General features: G+C 39.4%; 2 protein-coding genes across 6 annotated transcripts; one reads left to right on the forward strand and one right to left on the reverse strand.

Moving 5' to 3' along the window:
• Positions 1-307: 307 nt before the first annotated feature.
• Positions 308-5,563, reverse strand: meiosin (meiosis initiator). Of its 4 annotated transcripts, none has more exons than XM_077233018.1 (10): positions 5,455-5,563; positions 4,659-4,764; positions 4,365-4,460; positions 4,035-4,253; positions 3,852-3,951; positions 3,199-3,416; positions 2,415-2,497; positions 1,254-1,486; positions 1,077-1,166; positions 308-996 (listed from the first exon to the last, which is right to left on the reverse strand). In XM_077233018.1, exons 2-10 carry the CDS (start codon positions 4,747-4,749, stop codon positions 852-854), a joined length of 1,275 nt encoding a protein of 424 aa, XP_077089133.1. In that variant the 5' UTR covers positions 4,750-4,764; positions 5,455-5,563; the 3' UTR covers positions 308-851. The 4 variants fall into 4 exon arrangements, with proteins under 4 accessions (XP_077089133.1, XP_077089136.1, XP_077089135.1 ...); XM_077233021.1 differs by having other exon boundaries at positions 4,365-4,491; XM_077233020.1 differs by having other exon boundaries at positions 4,659-4,761; positions 5,455-5,560.
• A 508-nt stretch (positions 5,564-6,071) lies between these two features.
• qpctlb (glutaminyl-peptide cyclotransferase-like b) lies at positions 6,072-17,243 on the forward strand. 2 transcript variants are annotated; one of them, XM_077233004.1, is made up of 8 exons: positions 6,072-6,421; positions 6,654-6,903; positions 12,958-13,104; positions 13,332-13,625; positions 14,988-15,149; positions 15,500-15,599; positions 15,972-16,088; positions 16,191-17,243. In XM_077233004.1, exons 2-8 carry the CDS (start codon positions 6,691-6,693, stop codon positions 16,334-16,336), a joined length of 1,179 nt encoding a protein of 392 aa, XP_077089119.1. In that variant the 5' UTR covers positions 6,072-6,421; positions 6,654-6,690; the 3' UTR covers positions 16,337-17,243. The 2 variants fall into 2 exon arrangements, with proteins under 2 accessions (XP_077089119.1, XP_077089118.1); XM_077233003.1 differs by having other exon boundaries at positions 6,125-6,387.
• The last annotated feature ends 25 nt before the right edge of the window (positions 17,244-17,268 follow it).

Genomic DNA, 17,268 nt, shown 5'->3' on the forward strand with positions numbered 1-17,268 from the left:
GATTTGGACACGTCCCTAAGTGCACTTGCGCCCTGCGTTTTAGACCATCTGCCTAGATCCTTAAAATAGGGCCCTAAGACTTTCTGCTCTGATTTAAGAACTTTTTAAGGCCATAATTATTGTAAAGGCGAATGAAGACCTGCAGGAATCCTGTAACTGAAAGCTTAATCAAATTAGCCAGAATATTTAATAAACGCACACATTAAGGGGCAGAGGGTATGTAGAAATGAACATTGAATGACAATGTTCCAGTTCTTCTGATGCAGGTTTTATGTGAGTTTGAAAGCCACAGAAAAGCCAAACAAGCTGAACTCAGTCCAGGTTTAATAACAGCACAGAATGTACAAACCAGAACAACTTTCATAAGGTTGATAACTCTCTTGGGAAACATTACAGCTCCCCTAAGGCTTCTTAGAGAATAATTAGGTTAAGGCTGTATAAAACAGTATGATATAAAACATTATAATAAATATATAAATATATATATATATATACAAAGATAGATACTTAACAATTGTCATTTATTATAAATAAGTAATAAAAGTCAGAATATGCTTTATCAAACAATGTAAAGTCACAATGAAAAATGCCGAAAACAGCATATAAAAACGCTGAAAATGTAAATATGCTCTGTGATGGTTAAAAACAGTAGAACAATAAAAAATATACTTAACACAATAAATAAGTTATTTTATGAGATGTAATTGTTTAATCACAACAGTGATTAACCTTTAAAAAAAACTTTATCGAACTATAAAACACAGTTGTTTAAAGACCAGTTTAAAGATCAGTTTGGCTTGCCTTTTTTTAGACCGTTCAAGCATATTCAGGTAACAGAGGTGTGAAGACCTTCATTTGACCGCTTCATACACTTCTCTGTAGGCCAGTAACATGTGCAGTGGACTGGGCACAGAGCATTCTGCCTTCATTTCTGTCTCGTGTTCTTGATCGCGCACATTGCGGTTCTGCTGCCGACTGAAGCTCCAGGCTTTCAGGCTAAAATGTAAAGAGGTTTATATGAAATTGCAATGCAACAGATAAACCTGTATGAAGTTTGGAGAATACAGAGAGCCTACCAGTACAAACGTCTCTCCCTCTTGGGCAAGATGTGCCAGAGATTGGCTAACTCTTTGGTGACTGTAGTGGATGGGATGCCAGGATAGGATCTGTTCCCCAATAATATCAACACTGTGTGTCATTAAAGGATTACATATTCAAATAATTTTCGATTGGTCTAATAGTAGTATACACACCTGATATATAATTTTCTGTTCATTCGGCAGAACATAATGAAGCCATTCACACATTTCTTCTTAGGGATTGGCTGCGTTGTGACACGTCCTGGTCTTGAAGTGCGCCTGCGTGAACATTCTTTTCTTGCTCTTTTCAGAGGAATGAGCTGTTCTGGGGTCTCATCTTCAGAACTTTTGTTCCTTTCCTCACTTTTCAAGGACAGACAGTTGCCATTTCCAGCACTCATGAAAGTCTGCTAATTTGAAATACAGAGAAGATACTATGAATAGAGAGCTCACTGTAAAACATCTCATTAAACCCACATACAATGGGGTCCAAAATTCCACTAGTAAAAATGCTTCTATATTGCATTTTTCTAATTACAATTGTGTGCAATTTTATCCTAATTTCAGCGTGAAGTTTTTGCAGCCTGTCCAAAGACAAATGATTTATGTCACAAAGTTGCTTATTTGTAGTGCAGAATCTTTTATTAATCTATTCATTTTTTCATTTTATCATGCGGGACGTTTCTAGATTTTACACATTTGAAAATCTTGTTTTCTGTGTGAAACTGCTTAACCCCCAGAGACCCAAGCTTGTTCACAATGTATTATTTATTTATTTATTTTTGTCAACATTAAACATGTCTTGAGGATACCCATGGTTAACTTACCATTGGAAAAATATTGCAGAATTGCAATTTCATCACTATTTTTTTGATACAGTAAATGAAAGTTTTGATAAACTTATTTGATGTATTTCAACCAGATACAGTCATTAAAATTTAAAATAAATTCACTATTTACACACAACTATATCCAACTTGTAACAAGCTCCAAAAACACCTGCATTTTTTGTACCCTTCTTTGAATAGGCACCAATATATGAGAACAATATTAAAAAGTTTCAGCCGTTATGTACAGTGTTGCATTTTTTCTACACTTAGAATGGTCTCATATTTATGAATGTTCAACATTTCAGGGTATGTTAGCCTTTTCGCATTACTACACACTGTTATGTGTAGTTTTTACCCATATAAAGTTATGTATTATTTAATTGCATTACATAAATGTAGCAAATCTGCTATGCTGGGTCTCTGACCCCAGATTTTCATTGTGGTCTCAGACTTTTAGACCCCACTGTATATACAGGAAACAAAGGATCACAAAGTTTGGCCTTACCGAGTCATTTGCAAAACTGCCATGAAAACTGTGACTATTCAAGATGGTTGATTCTGGGGTGACCCACACGTCCTCAAATAATGCTGTTATGGTAAAAAAAATATTGGTCAGTCAGCATTCCAGCAACACTGTCTTGTTTGTAATTTCACACTGTCGGTAATGTGCACATTTGGCTCTAAGTTCGGTGGCCGAGAGAGCTCAACACACAACAACTGAAGAGAACACATGCAGATAGAAAAAACACCAGCAAATTAAGAAAACATCTTCATCAGTTTGACAACATATGTGCTGCAAATACTCACAACGCAACCAAATACAGAAACGCACCGCAAATAGCCCAGACCACAATGGAAATATTTAACGGAGAACCCAAAAAGTGAGGAACTTGGCCGGGACATGATTATTGTTCAATGTCTACTTGTCAGTGGTGTTGTCAATGACCTGAAAGGAGAGTTTTTTTGTTTATTTTAACATCCTGATCATATGTGCATTGTATTTGCAGCGTGTTTCTGTATTTGGTTGTTTTGTATTTGCAGCAACTGAAAACTGAAAAGATGTTTTCTTAATTTGCTGTTGTGTTTTCTACAGTTGCAGTGCGTTTAGCTCCCTCGGCCACCATATCTAAGCCTATTTAAGTTTTTTACCCCCATTATATTGTACAAAGTATATTATTCATAAAACAACTAATGCATCGATTTCAGAAATAGTATACATGCTAGTCTACAGTATTATATATAATGTATATCTAATAATATGTGTGAAGGCCTATATGGCTCATCTTTACTTTGTAGCACTTCTCGCCCTTCGGGATGGAGAGAACGGCTGAGACCTTGAGAAGGAGACGCGAGCAGAGAAGGGTTGAGGATCAGGCTGTCGGGTTCCCACAGGGGTGGCCGCAGAGGCAGTATTGATGTTTTTGGCAGCGTGGGGCTGAAAGGAAAATGCATTTTCCAAGCAGCTGGAAAATCTCCAAGCATGGGGTCTTTAAGAAGAATTCCTGATCTGAAGATTTAGTAAAACATAAAAACGAGTTACAAGCTTGCACACAGGTACATCTTAAATGGATAGTTCACCCAAAAATGTAATTTACTCACCCTTAAGTTGTTCCAAACCTGTATGAATTTCTTTCTTCTGCTGAACACAAAAGAAGATATTTTGAAGAATGTCAGTTACAGTTGATGCCTCGTTGACTTCCAAAGTATTTTTTCCCCATACTATGAAAGTCAAGGGGGTCCATTAACTATTTGGTTACCCCTATTCTTCAAAATATCTTCTTTTGTGTTCAGGAGAACAAAGAAATACATATTGGCTTTGAACAACTTGAGGGTAAGCAAATAATTTTCTGAATTTTGACTGTTAATTTCTTGGTGATCTGTCCATTTAAGATGTCATTTCTCTGCTATTCATAAATATAAATGAAATATCCAATATACACACCCTGATGGAGATGTATCCAACAACTCTCTCCCTGGGCTTCCATCCTCACTTCTTGTTTGGTCTTCACAGATACTACAGGTACATTCAGTCTCGGTACTCCCTGATAACAAAAAATATCCCCAGGTATCATTTATGTTTAAGTATGTGGATTTAATTGATGTCTAAAAACATATTTTTTTTCACCTGTATTGTAAGAGGAAGTTGTGGAGTTGGAGTCTATGGAGCTTTGTGATGGCTGGCTATCATCAACAGAACATGACTCTTTGTCCTCTGCAGTTAGGACCTCTGATGAATCGCTTTGTCCGTCACACACCAGCTGGAGTTCTTGCTCCTCAACAGTATTTATGATAAATCTCTCAGAGTCTTTGCTCTGAGGGCCCCTCTTTTTGTCACTCAATCGTACTGTTTATAAATTTAAACATAGTGTAAGTGAAAATAAATACCATTTTGTATAATAAAATATAAGATTTTTTCTTTCTTTAATATCTTATTCTTTAAAAACATATACTTAACCTGTATACTTGTTAATGCCACAGTAGGTGTACATTTTCTTGGCTTTTAGGAATTGTGGTGGTGTGCTCGATAATGGAGTGTCCTCGTTCTCTGACTCTACAGACACACAGTCAATATCATATGCCCCCTTCCATTTCAAAACAAATGCATAAAAAAACCTTGAATTGAGCATAAATAATATAGCAACTAACTTTTCTGTAATATCATAGTCAATATCACTTGACCTCTTCCATATTTCAAAACAAATGCATAAAAAAAAAACTTGAATTGAGCATAAATAATAAAGCAACTTACTTTTCTCATTGTTTTTGGGGAGACAGTGTGGGGGGACATGACTCTTCAGACTATGAATGTGGCAGTGGTGGAAGTCAACACACTGCAGCATGTTTATCAGGGTCTGCTGTGGACACAAAACAGAGTCAATAACATTGTTTTATCATTATTTTTAACTATATGTAATAAAGTAATTTGTGCCATGTAACAAATTGATGAGTATATTTATAGCCTAGAAAAAGTATTATACTCCAGATATAGTGCCTTACAATCAGTGTTGGGTGAAATGCATTACTATGAAATTAATACATTTTCCCTTGAATATTATTTATTTGGAAGAATTAAAACAGCAGTTTGATGCATATCCTTGTATTGGTCAACTGGTCGAGGTTGATATGGGATATTAAGTAATTAGCAATATTAATGCAATCATTTTTAGAGAGAGTAATTAGTACAGTAATCTAGTTACAATGTTGAAGATGTAATTAGTAACTACTAATTTCGTTTTAGAGAAACTTACCCTAACTTACAGTGCTTACAATAAGCACCATATATTCTTCTTAATTCTACATAATTCTCTAATAATAATATAGCTTTGAGAATTTAAAACAACAACATCACAGCTGACTGAGTATCAGTGTGTTTCGCGCTTTATTCAAAGCTATATTATTTTAAAATACTTTAGAATAGACCCTAGATTCTGTTGGCTTGTAAATAGGTTCGCATAATTCTTTGATCACTGATACGTCTCTTTTATTTTCATGTATTATTATTTTTAATTGATTCATATTTTCTTGTGTAGATGTAGTTGCCTTACCTGAATTGTACTCTTCGGAGTCTAAAAATGCCACAGTATATAGCGGATATTCAGTAAATTAAATCTCCACCAACATAGAGATTCTTAAAATGACATTGAAAAAGAAAAGAGCCAATCAGGTTCAGCGCTCACGCGGATTGGCTAACGAGAAGCATCAGACTTTCTTCAATAGGTCCTTTACAAATACCTCGTGACAATTGGTTACTGGGCTGCTTAGCAATAAACGCTTTTATAAACTTTAAAGCCTGAGTGTATCTTTTTAAATGTTAAAATATAATTAAAATTAAGTCCTGCTGGTTTCCTTACAAAAATTGGAAAACCCCTGACTCGTGGCACTATCGTCTGTGTTTGAGCATCAAGAAGACCACATAGCAACATTGCTTTGGGGCGCGGCTACGTGTGCGAAGAAACTTTTTGTGTATGTGTGCAATTCCTTTCGGTGACACTAGGCTTGCATAATTAGACATATTAGCTAACACGTGCAAATTATGTGCAAAATAAATCAAAATATAAAAAAACATTTTCCTATTTGTTTTTTTTACAATGTTTTAATGAGAGGTTTAAATATTTTAATCTATTGAATATTGAAAACTTAAACTTCCTAAATGCATGAATATGAAATATAGGCTATGTTATAGCCTATTTATTACCCTACATCACTGCCAAAAGTAAACGGGGACAGCGAGGACACCCTAGAGTGGGACAAGGATCTACGCAGATAGCTTTCATATGCCTCAGTAACACCGACTGCAGAACTGAGAATACGATCATTTACAGCCTGCGTGCATTGTCAAGATATCAAGGACGAATCAACCCAGCGTTGGTAATGAAATGTTCCTTTTCGTCGTGATTCAACACGATGTGCTATTCATTTCCTGCGACCGCAGTGGATTTGAAAGAGCAGTTTTATGCCATACCCGGACTAGTGGTACAGTAAGTGTGTCTGCCCTGCAATCTGCAATTCGGGGTACGCATCTTTTGTGGTCACTAACAACTTAACATGTGCTGCGTCATTTAATTAGCTATGATGTTTGTTATATTAATTGTTTATCTATATAATTATTTTATTACTCATTCTATTTTATAAGTGTGCACCAGATTATAAAAATGAGTTGGGAATTGGATTCGAGCTGAATATGTCAGTTTCGTGGTACGATTCTGTATTTTAACTGCTTTTTCTATATTCCCCTTTCATGCAGGTTTAATCCCTTTTTTGGCATCTATCGTAAACACAAGATGAGCCGCTTACGGTACAAAGCAGCGACTGTCAGATGGAACTGTACAGTCGCGCGCTGTGACCAGCAGCCACGCATCTGTCGCGTGCGATTGCTGCTGCTGTGTTTGTGCGTGCTGGTGGCGATGACATTAATACTGGCATTATTACTATCGAACCATCAACCGATAGAGTATGACTTGCCTCCCAGACCTCCCGACCTGTTCAAAGACAAGGTAAGAGGACTGAAGGCATTTTTTCTATTTATTTTCTTGTGCACTTTTTAATCAATACATACAACCCTGTTGGGAAATCCATCTTTAACTTGTAGCTATGTTTTGGAACATGTTTTTTTTGTTTTTACCTGGTAAAAGTACATTTTATTAAGTATACTTAAGCAAAGTATATTTTAAGTATACTTACTGATATCAATACACTAGAATACTTGTAAGTATACTGTGTTAATACTACTTGGGACTAAATTGTCTCACTTTTTAGTTTAGTTTTAAGTATACTGTAAGAGTAACAGTAGTAAACTTTGAGTGCACAGCTATAGTTTACAACGGTGTGTTTTTCGTTTGTACTGCATCTGTACTATAAGTGAACTTATACTGATAGTTTACTAGTCAAATGCTTGTAGCACTTTTTTTTTAGTTTATGTATGTACACTTTGAAGTATACTCTCTCAGTAAAATACTTGTTTAGTTTATACTGCAAGTATACTTGTAAGTTTTCTTTAAGTGAACATAACATCGTACTTAGTTTACTATTTATATTATTTTTGCATGTTAAGTATACTCCATTCCTATTTAGGCATTCATTTTTTTATTCTTGAAACACCTTTAACTGTATTTTAATGCTTTACATTTTAAAAACATTGTATTCTAGTTTCATGCATCCTTTTTTATCAACACTTAAATTTAGGGTAAGTTTCATTAAAAAAAGCCAAACAAAACAAAAAGCTGAGAAAACGTATTGGTTACCAACGTAACCTCTGTTCCCTGAGAATAGGGAACAAGTGTTGCGTCTAGCTAGATGCTATGGGAAAAGTTTATTTAATTATTTTAACCCGACATAGGGAAATGCTTCCAGAGCTTTAGGGCCCTTTGCCCGAAAACCCTAAACAGAGAGAATCCGTGCATGCAAAGCAGTGGACGGCGAGGACCAACCTGCCGCGCACAAATGTCTTCCATTGGTACACCACTAGACCCTTAAGGCGTAAGCTAAGGAGATAGCGTCTACTATCCATTTCGATGGCCTCTGCTTTGTGACTGGCAGACCCTTGGTGCGGCAACCAAAACATACAAAGAGCTGCTTCGACTGTCTAAAAGCTTCAGAGCGCTCAACATAGACTCCGAGAGCCCTGACTGGGCAGAGCAGACTAGAGTCTTCGTCTTCTCTCGACAAGAGAAGAGCAGATAGGGAAATAACCTGGGCTCTGAACTGGGTTGAGAGCACCTTAAGCACATAACCATGTCTTGGCCTGAGCATGACTTTGGAGTCATTGGGCCCAAACTCCAGGCATGATGCTTTAGAGGAGAGCGCTTGTAAATCGCCTACTCTTTTGACTGATGCCAGCGCTAGCAGCAGGGCTGTTTTCAGCGAGAGCAGACTGAGGTCTGCTGACTGAAGAGACTCAAACGGGGGCCCCTTCAGTGCCCTGAGGACCGTAGATAAATCCCAGGGGGTTACATAGGTGGTCCGAGTTGGGTTATGCCTTCTGGCCCCCTTAAAGGGGAACTATGCAGTTTTTTTTAGCTTAACTGAACAGCTTTGTAGCTATTGGAATGGTTATATTATTTTTTTTGCGGGTTGAATGGTGGCCGTCTACCCCCCCCACATGCATGAGAAGGTCCTTCCTCAGCGATATGGGCAATGGTGCTGTTTCCAGCAGTTCCACCAGCTCGGGGAACCAGATCCTGGATGGCCAGATTGGGGCTATGACGAGGACTGGGGACTTGCTCTTCCTGATCCTCTCAATGACTCGTGGGAGCATCGACACCGGAGGGAACACGTAGATGGGGATGTTGAGCCAATTGTGAGAAAGTGATAGAGCCAATTCAATGGATGGGGATTATTAGGAGGCCATGATTCGAAAGGGCCAATGGAGGGAATTTGGCCAGGGCACCGCGGTTACACCCCTACTCTTTACGAGAAATGCCATAGAATTTTTATTGACCACAGAGAGTCAGGACCTCTTTTTTACGTCTCACTTGAAGGACGGTGCTCTTTGACTGTATAGTGTCCCTATCACTACACTGGGCCGTTAGGACCCACACAGACCACAGGGTGATCGCCCTCTGCTGGCCTCACTGACACCTCTTCCAGCAAAAACCTGGTTTTCTCAGGAGATCTCCCATCCAGGTACTAACCAGGCTCAGTCCTGCTTAGCTTCAGTGGGCAACCAGTCTTGGGCCACAGGGTGATATGGCTGCTGGCCGAGAGAGCCTTGCCTTTCTTAGGATTACCCCCTTCCCTGCCGAAGGTGCTCCAAATAATTTGAGTCGCCTGTGGGTGGAAAGACAATTCTCCTGTGTTGTGCGTTGTCCCTGGACAACATATCCGCACCCTGGTTTTGGATGCCCGGCACATGCGCTGCTCTCAGCGCGCGCAGGTTGGCATGGGCCCAAAGGATGAGGAGTCTGGCCATTCTGTCCAGGTTGGCTGACCTGAGGCCACCCTGACGGTTTATGTAGGACACCACCGACATGTTATTTGTGTGGACCAGGACGTGTTGTCCTCTCAGGTCTGGGAGGAAGAACCTCAGGGCCGGGCAAATTTCGAGGCAGTTGATATGCAGGCGCAGTACTGACGATGCTGAGGCCATCAGAACCAGGACCCTCTGAAACGTCCTCAGTGGCCTGTGTGAGCCTGCTTTGAACGAAGCCACAAGCCGTTGTATAGCGTGGGCGCGCTCTGGCAAGAGGCGCGCCTTCATCAGCGTAGAGTCGAAAACAGGGGGAGAAGTGCGGCATCCATGCATTTCGTGAAGACACGAGGTGCTAGCGATAGGCCGAATGGTTGGACCATTTACTAATAAGCCTGCCCCTCGAAGGCAAGAATGGCCTGTGCTGGGGGGCTACTTGGATATGAAAGTAAGCATCTTTCAGGTCCAATGAGAGAAACCCATCTCCTGGGCGAATCTGGCCGTGGATTTGTTTGGTTGTAAGCATCCTGAATGGTCGCCTGATGAGGGCCCTGTTCAGGTGTCTGAGATCCAAAATTGGCCTGAACCCGCCCTCTTTCTTTGGAACGAGAAAGTAGTGGCTGTAAAAGCCGACTCACTTAGGGGCGGGGACACTGTCTCGGGCACTGGCTCCTTTCATGTGTGCTACACTGCCTTTCACAGAGATCTCTATCACTGTGCGAAATCGCGGGGGCCTGTGAGCGAACTGGATCTTATACCCTGGGGATGGCCTGTCAGGCCTTGGCCCAAGAAGCTAGAGTCTGTATGGACAACGGGGACGGGTGCCCTGAAATGGGGATCCCACCACCTCATGGGATGGGGAAGTGCTCTCTATGAGTGTGTTTGCCTCTGTCTTGGAGGCAGCATTTACTATCAGCGGTGCATTCTTTGTAGCGGGCTTTGCAACTGATGTATGAACGATTCAAGCCACCTGAACTAAAAAGGGGGCTGCTATTGAGACACTATTTGCTCTGACTGAGCTGCCGTCATGACGGCGTTCACCTGAAACGGCCCCCTTGTTTTTTATGAGAGTGTTTACTGTTGTAGTGGAGACAGTGTCTGTTATCAGTGGCGCGTGCTTTGTAATGGGTCTGGTGACTGATGTTTGAACATTTTGGGCCACCTGAACTGTATAGGGGGCCGTTATGGAAACATAACATAAAACATAAAAAAAAGACGAGAGGCGTGGGGACTGGGCCGGCGCGGAATCGCCTTTCTCTCTCTAATCTGGGATCCTTTGTGCATGCCGCTTCTTCCGTCGAGGCTCGAGAGAAGGGAGCGGGAGAGCGCGAGGGGCGGGGTTGCCGTCCGAGAGGAGGGCTAGCCGCGAGCACAGGATGGCGATGGGTAGACTTTCTCAGTGTAGGCAGCCGCCCTGGTTGATTGCAGCTCTTGCGTGGGCAAGGCCCAGGCAGATTGCGCACTTGCTGTGACCGTCTCCATCATGCTGAGAGGCTCCGCACGTGGGACAGTCGATGAGAGGCATTTGCAACAACGCTTTCAGAAATTTTTTTAATTTAGGTGTCACGACGGCGAGCACACAGAAAGCTTTTAGAAAGGATATGGCTTCACCCGCCGGATAGCTGCAGATTACTCAGGGAGACAGTGCCGGTCCTCTGACTCTGCTTAGCTGGCAGGTTGCTCGTTCCACTGCAAGGTGCACTTTGACTGCGAGATCTCTGGAGAAGTCAACGATGTCAAGTTTCACTGAAGGAGATTAAATCTGATTCCATGGCGAGCTGACCAGGGTTATATAGTCATAAGCCCCTTCTGGCGGGCTCTGATGTGAAGCACCCTGATTGGTTCGCGCTTCTCAGCCTCCTCGCCATAGGATGTGCAGTTGCTCCAGTACAGCCAATGGCAAGCTAGATGCTCTGCTCTATGCTCGCGGTGCAGCTGCACTGCGTTTTAAAATAAAGGCTTCAATATTCTCGAGAAAAGGAGTTTTCCCATAGCATCTAGCTAGACGCAAAACAAAATGGCTGTTCTCGAAAGGGAATTGCATTTTTGTCAAAAACTACATCCGGATCGGATTCAGAATGATGATTAAAACATAAATGGAGTAGATTGAGTCCATCAACATCCCCAAAGCTTCACAGTCATTAACCCTTCCTAGATCGACATTTCATTCTGTAACGTTATGCTGTTGAATGTCTTATTATCACATAGTTTTACATTTGTGTAAGCAATCTTCAATGGCCCTGTCCCAAATGGCTCACTTCATGTGGACTTTCGGTCTCGTGGACTTAAATTGCACGTGCTCGCTGAGTCTACGAGTCCGTAGGCCGTCCCATTCATCATTTTAACGCTCTGAAGTGTGCTCAGCAGCACCCCCTTTGTCCCCTTGAAGCGGTCTTCCGCGAAGCCCGCATGGATGCAGGCTCCACACACTTTAACTACCCAGGAATCCTTGCGAAAGGCCAATCAGACAATGGATGGGAGGAGATTTCGCTCACGGACAATTGTTAACATGGCTGAGAAGAAAAATTTAAGTGTAAGTATCATTACGGTTTTTATGACCTAGGTGTACATTTTACCAGTTATTACCTACAGTTTATACAAACATTATGGTCATTGACCAGTGGTTGATGTCTCAAACATAGGCTAATAATAGAGCGCTGAATAATACGATCGCATTATTATTCATTAAATTAATAGAACCGAATGTCAGGGCTTTACTGAGTCATATGTAACAACAACAACAATAGGCAGCATATTTCCCCGAACATGCAGCTCCTGTCCATAACAACAACCAGACCGTCTTCCTATTTCCGGCGTGACGATTGAGTCTGTCCCAAAACTACCTTTCAATGCACCCTCGTGGACTCGCGCCAAGGGCCCTGTAGGTCTGCACTACATGACGTCACCATAGTGTGGACTCTGAGGAAGTCCACAAGTCCGGAGTGTGCCATTTGGGACAGGGCCTATAACTTGTTTCTGCTTCTTCTTCACCTGTGTTTTGATCCGGAGATCCTGTACTATTTCAGAAGATGTGTAACAGTGCCCCCTACTGTATAACAGTGTTCTCTCGCAAAACTTTTGCATTCTCTCATAAAGATATTTGCGTTCTTTTGCAAAACTTTGCGCTCCCTCGCAAAACTTTTGCGTTCTCTCGAAAAGATATTTGCGTTCACTCGCAAAACCTGTTGGGAGCTCGGACAAACACTGCCTGTTTAATGTCCCGCTGGCAGTGTTTCAGACAGATCTGTACGTTAAAAATGGAGCGGTTTATAGAGTTTGAACTTGGACTGAAATATAAAGATATGAAGTCAGCGCTTAGTTCAAGGAGTTCTCTTGTAACCCATTGCACAAAAGATTCTCTATTGTGGAAAAAGGTTCTTTACATTATCGAACCTTTTATTTAAATGTTCTTTGGGGAACCCAGAATGGTTCTTCTGTTGCATCGCTGCAAACCCCCCCTTTTGCAACCTATATTTTTAAAAGGGTAGACCAGCCATAGAAAATGGATATCACAATACAAAACTCAGTTTTTTCCAATCAAATTTTTCTGCAATTTTCCATGCATCCAAATAATGACATGGTTGCTCTTCATTCTGTGCATCTGATCACCTTTCACATGTTTACCATCTTTAACCTTTCATAGCATAATCACCAGCCAGGTAAGCCCACAGTTGGCCAGGTAAGGCGGCTCATCTCGCAGGTGAATTGGGGAAGACTGCGGTATTCCCATCTGCGGCCCATTCTCATTGAGCGACAGCCAGGAAGTCGTGGGAGTCGGGCTGTTCGAAAAGTGAGACACGATCAATTTAGGAATATCAGTTTTGTTTTTAGTTCGATTTAACCTTGGACGCAGTCACCTCTGATAACAGAGTCTGTAGATACATACATTTTCTGTAAAGCTGCTTTGAAACTATATGTATTGCGAAAAGCACTATACAAATAAATGTGAATTGAATTGAATCTCAGATCTAACCAAATATGCTATAATCTGATATCTTCCATTTTCTGTGATCGTAGCACATCTTTTCTCAACTGGATTCTCTTTCAGCGGGCTGGTCTATAGATGTGGACTCTTTCATATCTGAAACCCCTCGTGGTCCTGTTAGCTTCTCTAATGTCCTGGCTGTTTTAGACCCGACAGCACCTCGACGATTGCTTTTTGCTTGTCATTATGACTCCAAATTTATACCAACAAATCCAAGTGACCCACAGAAGGTGTTTGTGGGTGCTAGTGATTCAGCTGTTCCCTGTGCTATGATGCTGGAACTGGTCACAGCTTTGGACCCACACCTCAAAAAGCACAAGCAGATGGTGAGACAAAGTGTTACTCTTTTATCTAATTTTCAAGAAAACCGCTTTCAGAGGTCATTCATTTAAAAACTAAATTTGTATGCTGTGTATATATATATATAGCATTACTAGCTCATAAGTTCTTGCTGTCCTGAGATAAAGAGAGCGATACATGTCTCTGAGGAGGTCACTTAAGCTTTTTCCAGACTTCTGAATAGCCCCAGTGCGGTAGAATTCAGAGTCAGTTCTGTTGTTTAACTTGTAACAGAGCCAAGAGCTTCACAACACTGCATGACTGGAAAGGGTTTTGATAAGTAGAGAAGATCCTCACAAACCCTTACAAAACAAAAATAGATGGAAATATACATATAAAGCAATATACTAAATAATACATTTCCATATATGGGAAACTAGTGCTTTTATTTTTCAATATATTGCAGTATTATGCATTGACCATGTATGGCTATTTATTTATACATATAAAAAAATTGATAAAAAAAAGACAAAAACTGCACTGCAATTTTACATGTAATAGCTTTATTGATTAATTTCTCTTTCATGAGTTAACGTGTGGGTTTACATAAAGCTAAACACATATTCATAAACATTTATCTCACTTTAGTGTTTACATTGTTACATATTTCATATATGGAAATATAAGAAAAATGTTTACTGCAAACAAATATTTAGGACATCAATGGATGTCTTGTTAAAGTTATGGCAACATTGTGGGTGAATAAGATTTTACAAATATATAAATAAAAAATATGTATATATATGTATATTAAATGTATATTTTACTCATGATCTTGATCATGATCCCATATAAATGTGAATATATAGTATATGTTCAATTATATTTATTCACACAGTACCATATTTTATCACATGTACAGCGCATGTACAAATATATGGTAGTAAATATATTGTCACAAATGTTTTTAATATTATGAATAGCCGCAGTTCCTTATGTATTATTCAATATATTAACACATATTGTTCTGCATATTTTCAATATACATTCAATAATTAAAATTGGGCATTCATATATATATGTAAATATTTTCTTTTTGTACGGGAACCTACATAGCAGCTGTAGAATACATGGTTACTCATCCATGGGGACTCGCTATTGATTTTTTTGCCCAGCTTAGTATAATAAAGAAGCTTCATCCTCTACGGGCCAGGTGGAAGAAATTATTTTAATTTAATCCTTAGTAAACAGAATCCCACTGCAACAAATGGGGGGTTTTCAACCATGATTGAAAATTTGAGACATTTGATTGATTGTTTACTTTTATTTGTGTGTGTGTGTGTGTGTGTGTGTGTGTGTGTGTGTGTGTGTGTGTGTGTGTGTGTGTGTGTGTGTGTGTGTGTGTGTAGATGTCCAGGGTAACCCTGCAGTTGGTCTTCTTTGATGGAGGAGAGGCCTTCGAGCAATGGTCTCAGACAGACTCGCTATATGGTTCACGGCACCTCGCAGACTACATGTCCCGCACTCCTCACCCGCCGGGTTCTCAACAAACCACACTGCTGAACGCTGTGGTGAGACAAGATGCTTGTGTATGTGTGTGTGTGTGCATTTGTTAAAGGGGTATGAAAATTGTTCTTCATTCACTAACCTAATGTCTTTCCAAATCTGTATGACTTTCTGTTTGTGGAACACAAAGAAGATGTTTTGAAACAAGTCCAAAATTGACTTTCATTGTATGGATCAAAACATTCTTCAAAATGTATTCTATTATGTTCTGTAGAAGAAGAAGAAAAATTCATACAGGTTTGGAACAACATGAGGGTCAATAAATAAGGAAAAAAATTTATTTCTTTTTTGTCTCTTTAAGTGTCTATTGTATAAGAAGTGTATAAATATATTGAGTTATTGCTGATATTTGCAGGATCTCCTTGTTCTTTTGGATCTCATCGGTTCGCCTGATCCCATGTTTGTGAATCACTTTGAGAACACAGCTCGCTGGTTTGACCGCCTTATCGCTGCTGGTAAGACTGATTTGACTTTCCATTAATGATAAAGTAATCCCGGTTAATCATTAATGGCCATAAAGACACTTAAAACTAAGGTTTGATCCACAATGGCTTAAATTAGAGTAAAAACTACCAGCCACTTATTTCAAAAGGAAATACCATTTATTGACATGTCTATGTCTATATGTGAAGATAAAAAAAAATTATCAGTGAAGTTCAGTGAATAATGTAAAATATTGAACAAGATAATACAATGATCATGTCTTGATTGTTATGAAAATTATAATAATGAAATTTAGTCATAGACCCTATGATAGGTAGTTTATTTACACCATCTAAATGTCCTTTTCCTTTAATCCCTCTAATTATATTTCTGCATTTTCTTAGAGAAAAGACTTCATAATTTAGGGCTCCTTACTTCTCATGCCAAAGAGCAGAGCTATTTCATTAAGGATTTGAACATGGGGCCGGTTGAAGATGATCATCTTCCTTTCCTTCAGAGAGGTAGGACAAAGCGTCTGTCATAGCAAAAAAATAAATAAAATATGGCCAACATATTGCTGTAAGATTAACTATACTGTATGGACCTTGCTTTTTTGAATGCAGGAGTTCCAGTGCTGCACATGATTGCTACGCCATTCCCTTCCTTCCTGCACACGATGGAGGACACAGCAGACAAGGTTCACAGTCCCACCGTGGACAACCTCACCAAAGTCCTCGTGGTCTTTCTGGCGGAATATCTGCGGCTCTAGGATGCTATAATATTACATTCAACCACATCCATCGTGAATCAGTCTATACCTCAGCTGCACTGCTTTAGGATATCTGATATCAGTGACTCTACGCAGAGATGCATAACATACTGTATATTCTCAGGCTGCCGTCCTATATTCTGACATATGCTTACCGTTGAAGTTTCTGCCATGTTAATCAATCGGTATTGTGCCTTCAGATAGTTTTGCTATCTAGTAATGCACTGTATAGACAAAATTATATTATTATCTGTGCCAAAAAAAAAGCGGTTTACAAAATTTGATTCATATATTCAATAACTGTGCAATAAAATCAATAGAATGCAAAGTTGATACTTCTAGCTCAGGAATGGATGTGAACCTGATGCTATATGAGAAATTATTACACTATGCAATACAATGAAGCTTGATAATGCTACAAGAATTCTGGTGAATTTATATATTTAGTCTTTCAATAATTTTCTCAGATGAGCAGTCTATAATCTCTAAATGTTCAATACATGTTAGTCTAGATTATTTAATTTTATATTTTAATTTTAAGAGATTGAAACTCAAATATTGACTTGAGACTTGAGATGGCAAGCAATTGACTTAAGATGTGACTTGTACTCTAAATTAGAGACACTTCAGATCTACAACTTTTTCTTGGAATAAGGCAAAAAAAAAATAATAATAAAAGGGAATATTTAATTTAGTGGGCATTTACAATTAGGAAAACATATCCTTTTGATCAATAAAGTACAGTAAATGGTATAAAAGATGACTTTTTGATTCAAGAAAACCAAACTTTATTTTAGATTATTTAATTATTTAAGGTCCTAGAAAATCTTTTTTTTTTTTCAAATGAATTGTCCTGCTAAAAACTAACCTGCAGCATAAGAAAAGTATTAAAACAAATAATTTACGACTTGGGACAGACTTGAGTCTTCATT

This window comes from Siphateles boraxobius, unplaced genomic scaffold (genome assembly GCF_051911475.1).
Source record: "Siphateles boraxobius isolate OS27281-9 unplaced genomic scaffold, OSU_SipBor_1 18, whole genome shotgun sequence".
Classification (NCBI taxonomy): Eukaryota; Metazoa; Chordata; class Actinopteri; order Cypriniformes; family Leuciscidae; genus Siphateles; species Siphateles boraxobius.

What these genes read in the sequence shown, in the direction of transcription:
- meiosin (XM_077233018.1), bottom strand. Translation starts at nt 4,749, where the DNA reads ATGCTGCAGTGTGTTGACTTCCACCACTGCCACATTCATAGTCTGAAG. An exon ending in AGGGCGAGAAGTGCTACAAA is followed by an intron (nt 2,498 to 3,198) that starts GTAAAGATGAGC and finishes TTACCATAACAG; the next exon opens with CATTATTTGAGGACGTGTGG. An exon ending in AACAGAAAATTATATATCAG is followed by an intron (nt 1,167 to 1,253) that starts GTGTGTATACTA and finishes ATTGGGGAACAG; the next exon opens with ATCCTATCCTGGCATCCCAT.
- qpctlb (XM_077233003.1), top strand. Translation starts at nt 6,314, where the DNA reads ATGTGCTATTCATTTCCTGCGACCGCAGTGGATTTGAAAGAGCAGTTT. An exon ending in GGAGTCGGGCTGTTCGAAAA is followed by an intron (nt 13,105 to 13,331) that starts GTGAGACACGAT and finishes CTGTGATCGTAG; the next exon opens with CACATCTTTTCTCAACTGGA. An exon ending in TGACCGCCTTATCGCTGCTG is followed by an intron (nt 15,600 to 15,971) that starts GTAAGACTGATT and finishes GCATTTTCTTAG; the next exon opens with AGAAAAGACTTCATAATTTA.